Below are 17,972 nucleotides of genomic sequence, written 5' to 3'. Positions count from 1 at the left end.
CTCACGAATGGTCAGTGAATCCTTAAATACCATATACATGATGAGGCTCACACACTTCAATGCACTACAACCCATCTACCAATCATGGCTTTTGCCTATTCCTACTTGCTGAGGAAGTGGTGGTGTGCCTTCTTGTGATGGTGCGCCTTCTTGTGATGGTGCAGGCAGGGAATACTTGGTACTTACCCAGTGACAATGGCACAATAACAATACATGTCAAAAGGAGGATGATTTGTGAACTGAAGGGAAGCATGAAAGTGATATTACTGTTTATTGTCTATGGAGGTGGAAAATTGGAGATTGAAAAATTAGATGCTCCTGGAATAACTGATAAATTGCTGAAGGACATTCTGTAGTCAACACTACAGTCACAGTGCCATAGTAGCAGAGGGGGGAAACGATGACGTGATAGAAACTATCACTAAGTTTATCAAGTGAACTGCTTTATCCTGGTGCTGATGTGAAGTGTTGCTGCGGCCACACCAATTTGAGGTGAATATTCAATCACACTTTTGATTGAGGCTTTTGGAGGGTTCAGGAGGTGAGTCACTTGCCAATATACACCTTGCCTCTACTCTGCTTTTCTAATAACTAAGCTTCTGATCAATCTTGAGCCACAAGATGGTGGTACCATTGGTTTTGGCTGGGCTCTTATTCAAAATGGCAATTACCTATCACCCCAAGCCTGAATATTCTCCAAGTTCTGTGCAGCTTGGCATGGCTGCTTAGAGTCATCATTCAAGGAGATAAAGACAGCTGACTTCACCAGTCCTGACTGCATAATATCAAGAGACTCTCTGAATTATCAGCTGAAGATGGTTGGGCCAAGATCACTTTCCTGAGCAATCTTGTAATGATTGACCTCCAATAATCAGAAACATTGGGCAGGGTTTTACGGCTGCACTTGCCCCAAAAGTGGAAAATCCCGCCCAAGGTCCAAACCTCACCTGTTATGATTCCTGTGGAGGGCGGAATGGGAAAATTCGCCCCATTGCATTTTTTTGCCCAGTTGACTTCACCAATGGGTCTGGCCCATATTGACCTCAGATTACCTTGGTGCTATAGCTGCTTGAATATTGTCTTGATAGCGAGGAAAATGAACTCTGTTTCCTGGCATTGAAACCGCTTCTGGGCAAAGGCTGTGAAGAGTTACGGGGAAAGAAATGGTTCTGGCAGAACCTGAACTAAGCATTGACAAGTGGGTGTCCCTTAGTGGCACTCCTGGTGATCTCTTCCATCGTTTCGCTGAAGACTGGGAGAATGGTGATGGGGCATTTTTGAAGATTTTCATAAGAATTAAGAATTCAAAGTCAAAGGAGTCGAAACAGAGCTTTTGAGGCAGCTGTACACATTGCAAGTTGAGTTGAGGGGAGAACATTGGGGTAATTGTTGGCTTTAGAACAGATCCAAGAAGGGCAGTGAATGGGGAAAAATGGGTCTCTTCTCTGGAACATCCAAACTGACTGAAAAACCACAACTAAATATAACAGATTAGCTGCAACACAAAGAACTCAACCCTTGCACTCTTCAATCTATCATTTTCAGTTTCTGCCCCTGTATCCTGTCAAAGTGCAGAATGGACACGTTTCAGAATAGCAAATGTTACAGGTAATGCCACATCACTAGGCAACACCAAAAGCAAATATTACGAACCATACAGCACAGGAGGAGGCCATTCAGCCCATTAGGTCAGTGCTGGTTCTTTGAAAGAGCTTTCCAATTACATGCTCTTTCCCCATAAGCTCAAACTATTTTCTTTTCAAACAGATTCATTAGAGTCACAATGATTGTCAAGACGCAGTCAGATAGGGTGCTGGAATTTCTAGATTGCAGGATTTGCCAGTTTTCTTTGTTGCGTCATTCAGAATTATCTTAATTAAATCATAACAAATACCACTCCAATAATGGTGTGAAGAACCTGTAATTCTGCAAATGCCATCCTAGTGGTTGCCATGACACGCATTACATCAGTCAACCATTCCATACTGTTTGTCCTCCCACACCAAACTAAAGGCTGGCTGCTTGTTAGTAACCTGAAAACAAGAACACAAATAGAAGCAGGGGTAGGCCACCAAGGCCCTTCAAGCCTGCCCCGCCACTCAATACAATCATGTGCATTTCCCCATAGCCCTCTGCTCCTCGATTTATCAAATACTTATCCACCTCCACTTAGAAGTATTCAATGATTCAGCCTCCACACAAAGCGAATCCAGAGGTTCACTACCCTCTCATAGAATCCCTACAGTGCAGAGGAGCCATTCAGCTCATCGAGCCTGCACGGACAAAAATCCCACCCTATCCCCATAACCCTGCATCTTACCCTGCTAATCCCCCTGACACTAAGGGGCAATTTAGCATGGCCAATCAACTTAACCTGCACATGTTTGGACTGTGGGAGGAAACCCACTCAGACACAGGGAGAACTCTGCACAGTCACTCAAGGCCAAATTTAATCTGCCTCCTTGGCACTGTGAAGCAGCAGTGCTAACCACTGTGCTGTCCAATTCTGCAAGAAAAAATTTCTATGCACCTCAGTTTTAAATGACCAGCCCTTTATATTGCAATAATGTTCCCTTGTTTGAGACTCTCCCACTATGAAAACATCTCAACATCTTACCCTGTCAAGCCTGCTCAGGATCTTATATGTTTGAATAAGGTCTCCCCTCACTCTTAAATTCTAAGGAGTACAGACCCAGGCTATTTAGTCTCTCTTTATAGGGCAACCCTCTCATCCCAGGAATTAGTCTGGTGAATCTCCTTTGGACTGCCTCCAATGTTACTATATCCTTTTTAAAGGTAAGGGGATCAAAACTGTACACAGTATTACAGGTGAGGCCTCACCAACACCCTGTGCAATTACAGCAAAACCTTCCTATCTTTAAACTCTAACACTGTTGCAATAAAAGCCAAAATGCCATTTGCTTTCTTAACTGCTTGTTGGACCTGCCGGCTAGCTTTTTGTGATTCATGCACTAGGACACCCAGATCCCTCTGCACTTCAATCACCTGCAGTCTCTCTCCATTTAGTTAATAATCTACCCTTTGATTCCTGCTACCGAAGTGCATGATTCACACTTCTCCAGGTTAAACTTTATGTGCCAGGTTTTCATTCAGTCACCCAACCTATCTATATAACATGGGTCATTACACCTCTTAGGAGCCCACGCTCAGCAGTGGAACTCAACTACAAATAGATTCCTGTCAACTCAAGCCCCGGTAGATGATCGGAATCCTGAAATGATGATTCATATATTTGGGAAGGTTGAGAGATTTTCCTCCAAAACAGCCTGCAGAGTGTGTTTTGCAATTTTGTGTAACTTATCCTACAACATGGACCATTGAAGGCTCAGCTTTTAAATGAGTAGGCACCACTGATATGAACAAAATGCAAGAGGTTCAGCGGTTATCTGCTGACACGGCTATTTGGCAGTACTGAATGGAAGAGATCATCTGCATAATCCGTGCTTCCTTGGATTAAGAGTCATGTTAACATCCATCTTGTTCCCCCCCCCCGCCCCCGTATTATCAGCAGCAGCTGCCCAAATACCCAAAATACTGTTTATGTCACCTGACATTACCAGATCCCAAGCCCCTACAGAAATATTTTGCAGACAAATAACTCAAATAGTGTTCTGGTTAGTAGCTCATGTGGATGAGACGATTGAAGTATACTGGGTAGAATACTGGGTAGAGGCAAAAGGATCGACATACAAAGAGGTTACAGTTGTGAGGACAAAAGTGTACACTTGCACAGCACCCCTGATATTGAGATGTGGCACTTCACAGAGGTGTAATATATATATATATTAAAAAAAACGTTGTTGAGACCAGGAGGGGTGACTAAAAACTTGATTAAAGGTAGTATTAAGGAGGATTTTAAGAGGAAGAAAAGGTGGTGAAGAGGTTTGGGTAGGGAATTTCACACCATGAGACCTAAGTGACAGAAGGCCTGGTTGCCAACAGTGGGCAAAGGGAAGGGATGTACAAGATGCTCGAGGAATGGGTAGGGTTTTTTGAGAGGGTGCAAGGAGACATGAGAGGAGGAGGAGCAGGAGGAGGTTACAGAGAAAGGGAGGAGTGAGACCAAAAAGGAATTTACACAAAAGGATGAGAATTTAGGTGACATTTTAGTGACAGGCAACCAAAGTAGGTGGTTTTTCTTCCACCAACCTCTTGGGGTTACTGGAATTTTCTCTACTTTTCCTCCTTATGTACATACCTATCTCATACTTAGAATCATAGAATCCTCACAGTGCAGGAGGCCCGCCATTCAGCCCATCGTGCCTGCACTGACAGGAATCTCACCCAGCTCCCATCCCGTAACCTCACGTATTTATCCTGCTAATCCTCCTGACACTAAGGGGCAATTTAGCATGGCTAATCCACCTAACCCACACATTTTTGGACACAGGGAGAATGTGTGGAGTTTGCACAGTCACCCAAGGTCAGAATTGAACTGGGTCCCTGGCGCCGTGACGCAGCAGTGCTAACCACTGTGCCGCCCAAGTTATCCCCTTTAGCTATTTACCCAAAATGTCAACTTTTATTCTCTTCACAGATGCTGCCTGAGCTTACTGTTTTAGTTTAACAATGAACTCGGGTTAACCCAGCTCACTGAAGAGGAGTTGGGACAGTGGATTAACAGTAATCGGAAAACAAACTTACCCCTGCTGAACTAAGAATTCATGTGGGAGATTGCAACCCACATATGCATCGTTTACCACACAATACTCCAGAAATGCACCCCAGCACGGATCCTGTAATGAGTAGACATGTTTAAGTTTAACTTTTTTAAAGTTTATTTATTAGTGTCACAAGTAGGCTTGCATTAACACTGCAATGAAGTTACTGTGAAAATCCCCTAGTCGCCACACTCCGGCACCTGTTCAGTAACACTGAGGGAGAATTTAGCATGGCCAATGCACGTCTTTTGGACTGGGGGAGGAAACCGGAGCACCTGGAAGAAACCCACACAGACACGGGGAGAATGTGCAAACTCCGCACAGAGTGAGACCCAAGCCGGGAATCGAACTCGGGTCCCTGATGCTGTGAGGCTGCAGTGCTAACCACTCTGTCATCGTGCCTTATTATAATCAATGTCACAATACTTTCAACGTGGTACCATATAATCTAAAAATTTATTCCCACATTAAGAATACTTTTAATAACTTGTCACAATCCATTTTTATGCGTTATTCTGGTGTTTTAAAAAAAAATGGAAATGTAAAGTTAAGCTTAGTTGTAGGAAGGTTACAAATCAAGTAAAGCAAGATGTTAAAGGGGCGGCACGGTAGCACAGTGGTTAGCACTGCTGCTTCACAGCTCCAGGGTCCCGGGTTCGATTCCCGGCTCGGGTCACTGTCTGTGTGGAGTTTGCACATTCTCCTCGTGTCTGCGTGGGTTTCCTCCGGGTGCTCCGGTTTCCTCCCACAGTCCAAAGATGTGCGGGTTAGGTTGATTGGCCAGGTTAAAAATTGTCCCTGAGATGTGGTTAGAGGGATTAGCGGGTAAATATGTGGGGGTAGGGCCTGGGTGGGATTGTGGTCGGTGCAGACTCGATGGGCCAAATGGCCTCCTTCTGCACTGTAGGGTTTCTATGATTCTAAAGCATATAGAGCATAGAATCCTACAGTGCAGAAGGAAGCCATTCGGCCCACCGAGTCTGCACTGACCACAATCCCATCCAGGTCCTATCCCCATAACCCCATGCATTTCCCCTAGCTAGTCCCCCTGACATCAAGGGGCAATTTAGCGTGGCCAATCAACCTAACCCGCACATCTCTGGATTGTGGGAGAAAACCGGAGCACTCGGAGGAAACCCAGGCAGACATGGGAAGAATATGCAGACTCTGCACAGGCAGTGACCCAAGCTGGGAATTGAACCCGGGTCCCTGACGCTGTGAGGCAGCAGTGCTAACCACTGTGCCACCCCATGTCCATGATTCAGACACAGAAATCCAATTTGACGAAGAATCTTACCCACCTGGAGGAGAATATGTGGATTACCAACCACAATCAGCAGTGCTTTTGCTCGTGTGATGGCCACATTAAATCTTTTGTGGTTGGAAAGGAACCCTAAAACATAACTATTATCCTCGCACAGATTTTCCTCACTGGATCGCACCTGCGCAGAAAAGAGAAAATAGTTTCAACTTTTATGTCTTCTTACTTTGGTAAATTTTCACACAAAAAGGTAAATGGAATCATGCACAAAACTAAATGTAACAATAAAGCAACAGTATAAAACTGTTTTTATCCACTGTACACTTAATATTCTACCTGAAAATCTGCTGAGAGTTATTTTAAGAAGCTTAAAGTATTTTAGAACAAGCGGGAAAAAGTGAGTCGGAGCAAGATTACTACTTGTAGCAGGTTGATTCACCTCTCATTAGAAATTGTACATAGGTTCCAACAGAGCCAAAAGGACTTGAAACATTAACTGTGTTATCTTTCCTTACAGATGCTGCCAGACCAGCTGAGCTTTCCGAGCATCCCCTGTTCTTGTTTCAGATTTCAATATCCACAGTATTTTGCTTATTTTTGTACATAGGTACTGGGCTATACATTGGTGGTTTACGAATTAAAGTATCATAACTTTTAAAACACATCTCACATGGTCAGTGAAGGAACGATTTATCTTGTAAACTTCTTGTTCCAAAGCGTGCTGCATTTTAACGCATTTAGGTATAGATGAAGGAGAATTTAGCACGGCCAATGCACCTAACCAGCACGTCTTTCGGACTTGCAGGAGGAAACCCACGCAGACACAGGTAGAAGGACGTGAAGATCGCGTGGGACGAAATATACACCACTACGAATAGCCTCGAGACGAAACATTCCGAGGCCAGGGACTTCAATCAAGCCAAGCTCAAGACTGTACTACCAAGTTACCACCAACACGTCTCCTGCTCTACCAGAGGCCCAAATATTCGAGACTACTGCTACACAAATATCAAACATACCTACTGCTCTACCGCCCGTCCACACTTTGGCAAATCAGACCACAAGGCTGTGCTCCTGCTCCCAGCTTACAAGCAAAAACTGAAGCGGAAGAATCCATCAAAGAGAATCCATTGGTCTGAGGAATCAGATGATCTCCTACGGGGCTGCTTGGAGTCAGTGGACTGGTCAGTATTTAAAAACTCGGCGGCCAGCCTGAACGAGTATGCCACTACAATAACTGACTTCATGAGTAAGTGTGTAGAAGACTGTGTGCCAAAGAATCAAATCCATGTGTTCCCCAACCGGAAACCATGGATGAACAGTGATATCCACTGCTTCCTGAAGTCTAGGTCTGAGGCATTCAAGTCAGGCGACCCTGACCTATACAAGAAAGCCAGATACGGTCCAAGGAGATCCATCAAAGATGCCAAAAGACAATACCAGACCAAGCTAGAGTCCCAGGCTAGCCACACCGACTCCCGCCGACTATGGCAAGGTCTGCAAGACATAACAGGCTACAAGATGAAGGCATGTAAAATCGCTACCTCAAACACACCCCTCCCTGATGAGCTCAATGCATTCTACGCCCGTTTTGAGCAAGAGGTCAGCGTGAGCATGCCCTCCACCCTGGATGAACCTGTATCTGGGGTCACCATTGCGATGTCAGAGCGGCTTTCTTGAAGGTCAACCCACGGAAAGCAACTGGCCCGGATGGGGTACCCGGACATGCACTCAGATCCTGCGCGGATCAGCTGGCGGGGGTATTCACAGACATCTTCAATCTCTCTTTACAACAATCTGAGGTCCCTATCTGCTTCAAGACTACTACCATCATCCCGGTACTGAAGAAAAACCAAGCAGCGTGCCATAATGACTATCGGCCGGTGGCTCTCACATCCATCATTATGAAGTGCTTTGAAAGGCTAGTCATGGCACGAATCAATTCCAGCCTCCCGGACTACCTGGATCCACTACAGTTTGCCTACCGCTGCAACAGGTCCACAGCAGACGCCATTTCCCTGGCCCTGCACTCAACCCTGGAACACCTAGATAATAAGGACACCTATGTGAGACTCCTATTTATTGACTACAGCTCAGCCTTCAACACTATTATTCCCATGAAACTCATCTCCAAACTCCGTGGCCTGGGCCTCGGCACCTCCCTCTGCAACTAGATCCTGAATTTCCTAACTTACAGATCAAAATCAGTAAGGATAGGCAACAACACCTCCTCCATGTTCTCAGCCCTCTGCTATATCCTTATACACGTATGACTGTGTGGCCAAATTCCCCTCCAATTCGATTTTCAAGTTTGCTGACAACACCACTGTAGTGGGTTGGATCTCAAACAATGACGAGACAGAGTACAGGAATGAGATAGAACTGGTGCGGCAACAATCTCTCCCTCAATGTCAACAAAACGAAGGAGATTGTCATTGACTTCAGGAAGCGTAAAGGAGAACATGCCCCTATCTACATCAATGGGGACGAAGTAGAAAGGGTCGAGAGCTTCAAGTTTTTAGGTGTCCAGATCACCAACAACCTGTCCTGGTCCCTCCATGCCGACACAATAGTTAAGAAAGCCCATCAACGCCTCTACTTTCTCAGAAGACTAAGGAAATTTGACATGTCAGCTACGACTCTCACCAACTTTTACAGATGCACCATAGAAAGCATTCTTTCTGGTTGTATCACATCTTGCTATGGCTCCTGCTCTGCCCAAGACCGCAAGGAACTACAAAAGATCGTGAATGTAGCCCAATCCATCACGCAAACCAGCCACCCATCCACTGACTCTGTCTACACTTCCCGCTGCCTCGGCAAAGCTGCCAGCATAAATAAGGACCCCACACACCCCGGACATTCTCTCTTCCACCTTCTTCCAATGGGAAAAAGATACAAAAGTCTGAGGTCATGTACCAACCGACTCAAGAACAGCTTCTTCCCTGCTGCTGTCAGGCTCTTGAATGGACTTACCTTGCATTAAGTTGATCTTTCTCTGCATCCTAGCTATGACTAACACTACATTCTGCACTCTCTCGTTTCCTTCTCTATGAACGGTAGTTTTGTATGTATAGCGCGCAAGAAACAATACTTTTCACTGTATGTTAATACATAATAAATCAAGTCAAAATCAAGAACGTGCAGACTCCACACAGACAGTGACCCAAGCGGGGAATTGAACCCAGGTCCCTGGCGCTGTGAGTCAGCAGTGCTAACCATTGTGCCACCATGCCTCTTCAGCAGCTTCCTGAAAATAACAAGTCTGGCAAGTCCTTTTGTGAAAGTTGACCATAATTTAAATAATTTTGTACTCAAAGAGGGTGAGGGGCAGTTTTTCCAAAAGCAAAACAGAATATATTCATCAGGAGGCGAACAACAAACCGACTCCTGCCACAACTCATCCAAAATTCACTTCCGAGGTTCTGGCACCTCTTCACCTGGAATTCCCCTGGGGTTGCCAGATCTACTGTCGACTTTGGTGGAAGATTGGCAACACCCCGAAGAAATGGTTCAAATAGCGAACAGCGGTTCCCACCATTTCTCCAGCAGTTTCACTCACCTCCTGTCAAAATGACAGCAGAGGATTGAGAGAATATTGCAGGAAGTCCTCCTTCCGCTTGACTAACATTTTCTTCTAATCACTTTGGAATCATCCACTATTAACTAAATGTATTTTATGATCAAAGTTTTATTTTGAAAGAAACTGGAAACACAAGCTCTTTAGGCTTCTGTTTTATCTGCACCGAGAGATTCTGTGATAGAGAATATAGGTGGGTGGGAAAGAATCCCAAAGATTTAAGAGGTTAAATTACATTGTAAACCACAACAGTGACTTATGATCGAGGAATTGATCAGGGTGGCACGGTGGTTAGCACTGCTGCTTCAGAGCATCAGGGACCCGGGTTCAATTCTGGCCTCGGGTGACTGTGTGGAGTTCGCTCGTTCTCCCCGTGTCTGCGAGCGTTTCCTCTGGTTGCTCCCGTTTCCACTCACAACCCAAAGGATGTGCAAGTTAGGTGGATTGGCCACGCTAAATTGCCCCTTAGTGTCCCAAGATGTGTAGCTGAGGGGGATTAGCAGGGTAAATACATAGGGTTACAGGGATAGGTGCGGACTCGATGGGCCAAATGGCCTCCTTCTGCACTGTAGGAATTCTATGATTTTATGAAAGGGAAATACTAATTTTATTTCGGGTTAATTGTGTGTAAATGCTGGAAATCGGAGCAGGACAGTGTCTATCCTACGAAAGTCAGAACATTGGCTCCTCTTCCTCCTAATTCATATTTAGTTTTTTAATGTATTATTGTTTAATTCAGTCTTGATGAATAACCCCATATATTTTGTACCACAGTATGAATGCTGCAATAATTGCATAATTATGTATTTTTAATGCTAGCTCTGAAAATACCATGTGTGTGTTAATACATTGAAATCATTATCCATTGTGAGGGCATTGACTGCAACTCTTATCTACTGTAACTGCAAATATTATTGACTGAAACATTCATCAAATGGTCAAACATTAGAAAGGCTGAAGATGCAGTTAAATTCTGCTTGATATTTAGGAACAACAGAACAAGTTATATGGATAAAATATTTTACTTAATATAGTTAAACAAGGACTGCAGTGTTCTGACTAAAGTTAAAGGAACAGGTCCACCTGTGGGGAGGTGGTGGTGTAGTGGTATTGTCACTGGACAAGTCATCCAGAGACCCAGGGTAATGTCCTGGGGACTTGAGTTTGAATCCTACTTGGTGGTGGGGGGGGGGGGGGGGGGGGGAGGGGGGAGGGGAGGAAGAGGTGGAGAGAGAGAGAGAGAGAGAGAGAGATGGTGAAATTTGAATTCAATTAAAAAAATCTGGAATTAAACCATGAAACCATTGTCAATTGTCGTTAAGACCCATCTGGTTCACTAATGTCCTTTAGGGAAGGAAATCTGCTGTCCTTACCAGGTCTGACCGACATGTGACTCCGGATCCACAGCAATGTTGACTCTTAAATGCCCATGGGGATGAGCAATAAATGCTGGCCCAGCCAGCGACCTCTACATCCCATGAATGAATCAAAAAAGTACCTTAAATAGTAACACTCATTTTCTCCATACAGGCAGCCTGGCCTGCAGTATCTTGTTTTTAATGCAAGGAACAGTTTCTACATTAACACTATCCCCAAATACCATCGAGTGACTTTAGGATGCCAAATTAACAGAATGAGTAATGGAGCCCACCGTTGACACAATAATCACCAGTTTCTCCTGGCCTTGAAATTCTTCAACAGATCCAACCTTTATGTCAGAGAGGTAAACACTTCGGAGAAGAATTCTGATTTTTTGTACCTGTATGCAGAAAACAAAAACATATTCATTGTGTTTAATTATTAGTGTCACAAGTAGGTTTACCTTAACACCGCAATGAAGTTACTGTGACATTCCCCTAGCTGCCACACTCCGGCACCTGTTCGGCTACACTGAGGGAGAATTTAGCATGGTCAATGCACCTAACCAGCACGTCCTTCAGACTGTGGAAGGAAATCAGAGCAGCCGGAGAGAACGTGCAGTGTGTCCCAAGACGGGAATCGAACCCAGGTCCCTGGCGCTGTTAAGCAGCAGAGGCAGCAGTGCTAACCATTGTACCAACATGCCACTTGTATATTTGTGCATATTATGGATGCAGATCTGGGGAAAACTGCTCATGTTTTCATCTTTGTGCTCCCATCTCACAAATACAGCTATGTCCTCATGTTCTCTTGCTAAATTTTCATGAACATCTCACAATATAAAAGACAAACAATACCCAAATTAGCCCCTCAAGCGTGTTGCATTTTGAGCCCCGAGCTTGATATACTTTAATAGGGAAACAAATTGGGAGCGGACAACAAATAATTGCAAGATGGCAGCATGCAGATTTAATCGGTAGCCGAAATGTCAGCTACTTCCACTTCAAGTGGAAGTAAGAGAACAATAATTAATGAAGAAGTCCTACAATCAAGAATGGTTCTAATAAAGATATCTCTCTGCACCTACTTGTTTTTGGTAGGGTGCAATGACCCCAATCTCAGACAGCTGTACTGGGTTTGTGCAGTGCTTTGCCAGGAGACAGCAATAGCGCATTACTTGGACCGCTTCTTTAGGATTGAACCATGACGGATTGCTACCTTCCCTCATTTCATTTCCCTGAAATTTTAGCAAATTCATTTCAATTAACAATGACGGCAAAATTAGAATCCAATACGACATGCAAGAATGAAACATTGCACAGCTCTACCTGGACATGTTTCTGACAATTATTTAGTGATCAAGGCGGCAATCTGTAAAAACATTTGAAAGTGAGTGCACGTGTCAACGGGATGCAATGAACCTTTAATAAAGTTTATTTTACTTCTTGTGTCACTCCATTCAAGGGAAATGGGTTGCATTTCACAACACAAGTGACCATTACAAGGTACATCAATTACTCATTTCCACAAATACATGATTTGATAGAAATAGAAATGATCCCAGCACAGGCGGAGGTTATACAGTCGGTTGTATCCACGCTAGCTCTCGATAAGAACTCAGCTGGTCCGCCTCCCCTACGCTTTCCCCATAGCCTTTCGTATCCTCCCTTCAGGTACTTATCCAGTTTCCTTTTGAAAACGGCAGTTAAATCTGCCTCCACTGTGCTCTCAGGCATTGCAATGAGCATTGAGATCCTAACCACTCGCTGCATAAAAATGCTTTCGCTCTCGTCATCATTGTTTCTTTTGCCAATCACCTCAAATCGGTGTCCTCTGACTCTCGATCCCTCCATCAACGGGAACAACTTCTCCCCATCTACACTGTCGAGACCCCCATGATTTTGAACACTTCAAGCAAATCTCCTCTCGAAGGAGATTAACCTCATCTTCAATTTATCCACAGAGTGGAAGTCCCTCATCTCTGGAATTATTCTCATGCTGAGTGTCCCCTCTAAAGCTCTTCACCTCTTTCCTAAGTGCAGTCAGGAGAATTGGACACAATGATCCACTGGGATCAGGGTGGGACTTCCACAAATCGGGGTTCTGGAGCCATTTTGGCTGTGCTGGAGGCCCTTTCCATCCTGCAAAGGTTCAAGCCTTTGACTCGATGTAAAAGATCCTATGGTCGTATCTCGGGACCAGATATCATTCCCAGTATCCAGGCTGACATTTACCTCACAACAAACACCATTAAAAACAGATTAGCTCCAGCTCAGCACAAGCACGATGCATCAATTATCACATACCACATATAGCGTGTTCTGCGGTTCTTGTTAAAAACCCAATTACAGCCAGGAAAAACAGCAGCATTATTTTTAATAAGTAAATGTTACAGTAAAACCGCTTTAGAAAATGTGGGAGGGAGACCGAAATGTGACAAACATTCTCATTCTATACAAATCCATTGCAATTAAAATAATGCAATCTAAGATGCTCTAATTATGAAAAAGTATATTGAAGTTTGAAGTCTTTCAAAATGTATCTGTACACAACAACATACCCTCAATCCATGAAAAATTATTGGAAAGCCTTTTCTGGGCAATTTTTCCCAGTTACACAACTTGTTGACCACAGCTGGATCTGAACACATTGTGAGCTCCTGATGATAGAACAGTTTGGAGGGCAGGTCAAGTAAAGACGAATGCGAACGATAATTATTCACTAGCTTTGTCACCTAAAAGGCGGGAGAGGGAGGAGGGGGTTATATTTCAGCCATACATCTAAATGATATATTTATAGCCACCTTTCTTTTCCTTGCTGTATTATTTGCCATTTAGTGCACCTGTAAATTATCTTTAAATTAAAACCAATCGACAGATCATAGAATCCCTACAGTGCAGAAAGTGGTTATTTGGCCCATCGAGTCTGTACCGACAACAATCCCACCAAGGCCCTATCCACTTAACCCCATGTATTTATCCTGCTAGCCCCCCCTGACACTAGGGTCAATTTAGCATGGCCAATCAACCTAACCCGCATACCTTTGGACTGTGGGAGGAAACCGGAGCACCTGGGAGGAAACCCACGCAGACACGGGGAGAACGTGCAGAATCCACACAGTCTGCACTTAGGAAAGATCATTGTGTCCAATTCTCCTGATTGCACTTAGGAAAAAGAGGTGAAGGCTTTAGAGGGGGCACTCAGCATGAGAATAATTCCAGAGATGAGGGACTTCCACTCCGTGGTTAACCAAGGCTGGAATCGAACCCCAGGTGTCTGGCACCGAGAGGCAGCAGTGCCACCGTGCCGTCCACTCGTCCGACAAATGTCTGCAGGATGGCGTCATTGAAGTGGGAAGCTCTTTCCACGACATGGTACAACATCTTTCTTGACCCTGGATGGCCCAAAGTGAGTATTGATCAACCTGCAATGCATTAGGGCAGCTTTGCTTTCTTAAAGATTGTGCTTTTTAAAGGAGAAGGCAGCACATACTTTATTCAGAATGTGACTGGACCCCACTGTGGTGTGCAGGTCCACGACAGTGCAGCAGACAGTGGTGCAGCATGGGATCCACTGGGGATCATGCTACAATCATGGAACTGAGGTGGGTGCACCACTTTTATGTGCTGCCCATCTCAATTAGAATTGGGGCAGGCTGGTTACAAACCGCCACACACCCAAAAAACAGGAGTATCCAATTTATAGCCCAATATGTTCAAACTTACCATGGGCAATCTAACTATGTGCAATATTTGCCATAGAAGAGTGGCGCAGCAGAAGCATGCTGGGCCCATAATCCAGAGGTTGATGGATCAAAACCACCCTCTGCTATTCCTATTAGGTGGCATGGTGGCGCAGTGGTTCGCACTACTGCCTCACAGCTCCAGGAACCCGAGTTCAATTCTGGCCTCGGGTCACTGTCTGTGTGGAGTTTGCACATTCTCCCAGTGCCTGCATGGGTTTCCTCCGGGCGCTCCGGTTTCCTCCCACAGTCCAAAGATGTGTGGGTTAGGTTGATTGGCCATGCTAAATTGCCCCTTAGTGTCAGGGGGATTAGCAGAGTAAATACGTGAGGTCATGGGAATAGGTCCTGGGTGGGATTGTGGTCGGTGCAGACTCAATGGACCAAACAGCCTCCTTCTGCACTGTAGGAATTCTATGATATATTCTGATTATGTCATGTGCTTAACCCAGAGTGTAATCCGACTTATGCACTGACATTTTGCTTCTCCAATTATTAATCAATGCAAAATATGAAGTGTTTGTAAGTAATATTTGGTACAAGTGACTTTCAGTTACATTAATTCCACACTGTGATTCCACTCTTTATAAAATAATGCAGTAGTTATCTTGAAGCCCACTTTTTTTGTATCGTTCTTTTCATCCCTCCGAGTACCCCTGTAATTTGCTCGAGAGCAAACAGAACTAAATAAACACAGCTAAAAGTTGCCGTTAAATACAGGTTAGCTGCAGGAAGGAAGGTGACTCTCACTAACCTGAGTTAGCTTCCTCAACCAGAGAGCTCTGACAAAGGGTCAGCTAGACTCGAAATATTGGTTCTACTCTCTCTCCACGGATGCTGTTAGATCTGCTGAGTTTTCCAGCATTTTTCTGTTTTTGTTTCAGATTCCAGCATCCGCAATATTTTGCTTTTATCAACCAGAGATCTCATCTCCTTCATGGCAGAGCAACAAAATGATCTAGGTGGCTCTGAGGGCTGCAGTTTCCACTCATGCCATTGTCAAGACACAGGGCACACTGCAATATCCTGCTGGCCATCCAACCTTCAGCACTCCTGCTGAAGCACCACCCCACCGCTCCCAGCTGATAAGGGCTTTGCTTTGTGGCCTCTCATCGAGTACAAATCGATGATCTGATTCCATTGCTGTATCACCACGTTAGCACTGCAGTGAAGCACAGACTGTTCTGATGAATCACTAAAATTGAACAATACATCAAATAATCAGTCTATACACTAATTGAAAACAACCTACACTCCCTCTGTCAGAAGTGAAAAGGATTAAGATCAAAATAATGTTGAACATTAATGGTAGGGCATTGGGGAGAGTTATAGAGCAAGAAGATCTAGGGGGTACAGGTTCATAGCTCCTTGAAAGTGGAGTCACAGGTGGACAGAGTGATGAGGAAGGCATTTGGCATGCTTGGTTTCATCGGTCAGAGCAAATATTCAAATACAGGAGTTGGGACGTCTTGTTGAAGTTGTACAAGACATTGGTAAGGCCACACTTGGAGTACTGTGTACAGTTCTGGTCACCTTATTATAGGAAGGATATTATTAAACTAGAAAGAGTGAAGAGATTTACTGGGATGCTACCGAGACTTGATGGTTTGAGTTATAAGGAGAGGCTGGATAGACTGGGACCTTTTTTTCCCCCTGGAGCATTGGAGGCTTAGGGGTGATCTTAGAGAGATCTATAAAATAATGAGGGGCTCAGATCAGCTAGATAGTCAATATCTTTTCCCAAAGATGGGGGAGTCTAAAACTAAAGGGCATAGATTTAAGGTGAGAGAGGAGAGATACAAAAGGGTCCAGAGGGGCAATTTTTTCACAGAGGGTGGTGAGTGTCTGGAACAAGCTGCCAGTGGTAGCAGTTGAGGCGGATACAATTTTGTCTTTTAAAAAGCATTTAGACAGTTACATGGGTAAGATGGCTATAGAGGGATATGGGCCAAACGTGGGCAATTGGGACTAGCTTAGGGGTTAAAAAAAAAAGGGGCGGCATGGACAAGTTGGGCTGAAGGGCCTGTTTCCATGCTGTAAACCTCTATGACTCTATTCTGTCAGAGAACTCCCTCGCTGAGCTACCTCATTGAATGTTTTCAGGGCAAAGATAGATAGGTTTTTGAACAGTAGAACAATTAAGGGTTATGGTGAGCGGGCGGGTAAGTGGAGCTGAGTCCATGAAAAGATCAGCCATGATCTTATTGAATGGCGGAGCAGGTTCGAGGGGCCAGATGGCCTACTCCTGCTCTTAACTATTTTGTTCTTATGTTCTATAATCTACACTCCCAAGAAGTATCTTTCCAATACACAGTTCTCAGTCTCTTGTATGCATCAATATTGGTTCAATGTTAACAGACAAATAAAACTCCAAAAGCCTGTAAAGTCAGAGTGACCTGGATATAAACATGGAGCAGCTGTACAAAATGACAGAAATCTTATATTGCGTGCACACAACAGCAACATGACCACACTATTTGACTGCTGCAAATAAACTGACCAGAAGAGGCTTGTAAGATCCAAAAGCACCAAACGTTTCGTCTCTAGAGTATGAAGGGCGTGTCATTAATCGCTCCAAAAGTGAAACAGACAGGCCGTAAGCTGTGGCAATTCTCGACTTTATTATTGGTCCCAATTGCATTGGGTCTCCAGCAAGCACAATCTGTAGGTTTAATGACAAACAACGGCACTGGACTGATCATGCTGCAAATTATAGAAGCCTTCTCTCATTTATTCCCTACTCCTGTACACTCGAGTGAGAGAGAGAGAGATTTCAAATCATCAGAATCTCCTCACAGTGCAATGTTTTCACATCCTCACATTCACCCCCAGCCCTTAGATTAGTAACGCAAGATATCCATAATGCACAATCTGATAGCGTACAGAATATACACATTCACTGCTAGCTCACAAAAGGTTTACTCTGGGCCCAAATTATTCCATGAACTTGAAATGAGAAGTGCTAAAACCCAACTAGAACACCTAAGCGGGCTTTGGTCAAAGTAAATGAAATGCCGATTCCATGTACTTTAGCAAATCAAATGCAATGAAAGCAGCAGGAAAGCACTATACTCAGTCACACGCCATTTACTGCATCACAACGCTTAAGGATTCTGGCTACAAACCCATGGGTGAACAAAGTAAACTGCATCTGAACCCTGTTTAGAAGGGGCAGAGAAGGGGAGAAGGGAGAGAGAAAGAAAAACAAAAACTAATTTGAGAGATTGATGAATGATTCTTTAGATAACAATTACATCAACACTCTTTCTCCATTCTTGACAAGTGGCCAATACAAAACTAAATAACTTGGAAAATATTAACTGGTGATTTTTATTAATTCTTGTATAG

General features: G+C 44.2%; 1 protein-coding gene across 1 annotated transcript in view; it reads right to left on the bottom strand.

The window, feature by feature from the left end:
* Positions 1-17,972, bottom strand: part of mov10l1 (Mov10 like RNA helicase 1) — a 70,567-nt gene that overhangs the window by 1,533 nt on the left and 51,062 nt on the right. Inside the window, exons 20-25 of the mRNA XM_078234616.1 lie at positions 17,125-17,286; positions 13,443-13,616; positions 11,970-12,119; positions 11,175-11,282; positions 5,984-6,124; positions 4,666-4,757 (exon numbers count right to left, since the gene is read on the bottom strand). Of these exons, the coding sequence (XP_078090742.1) occupies positions 4,666-4,757; positions 5,984-6,124; positions 11,175-11,282; positions 11,970-12,119; positions 13,443-13,616; positions 17,125-17,286 (827 nt within the window). The remainder of the gene's footprint in view (positions 1-4,665; positions 4,758-5,983; positions 6,125-11,174; positions 11,283-11,969; positions 12,120-13,442; positions 13,617-17,124; positions 17,287-17,972) is intronic.

This window comes from Mustelus asterias, chromosome 19 (genome assembly GCF_964213995.1).
Source record: "Mustelus asterias chromosome 19, sMusAst1.hap1.1, whole genome shotgun sequence".
Taxonomy (NCBI): domain Eukaryota; kingdom Metazoa; phylum Chordata; class Chondrichthyes; order Carcharhiniformes; family Triakidae; genus Mustelus; species Mustelus asterias.
Note: the sequence above shows the minus strand (reverse complement) of the source record. Positions and strands in the feature narration are given on the sequence as shown.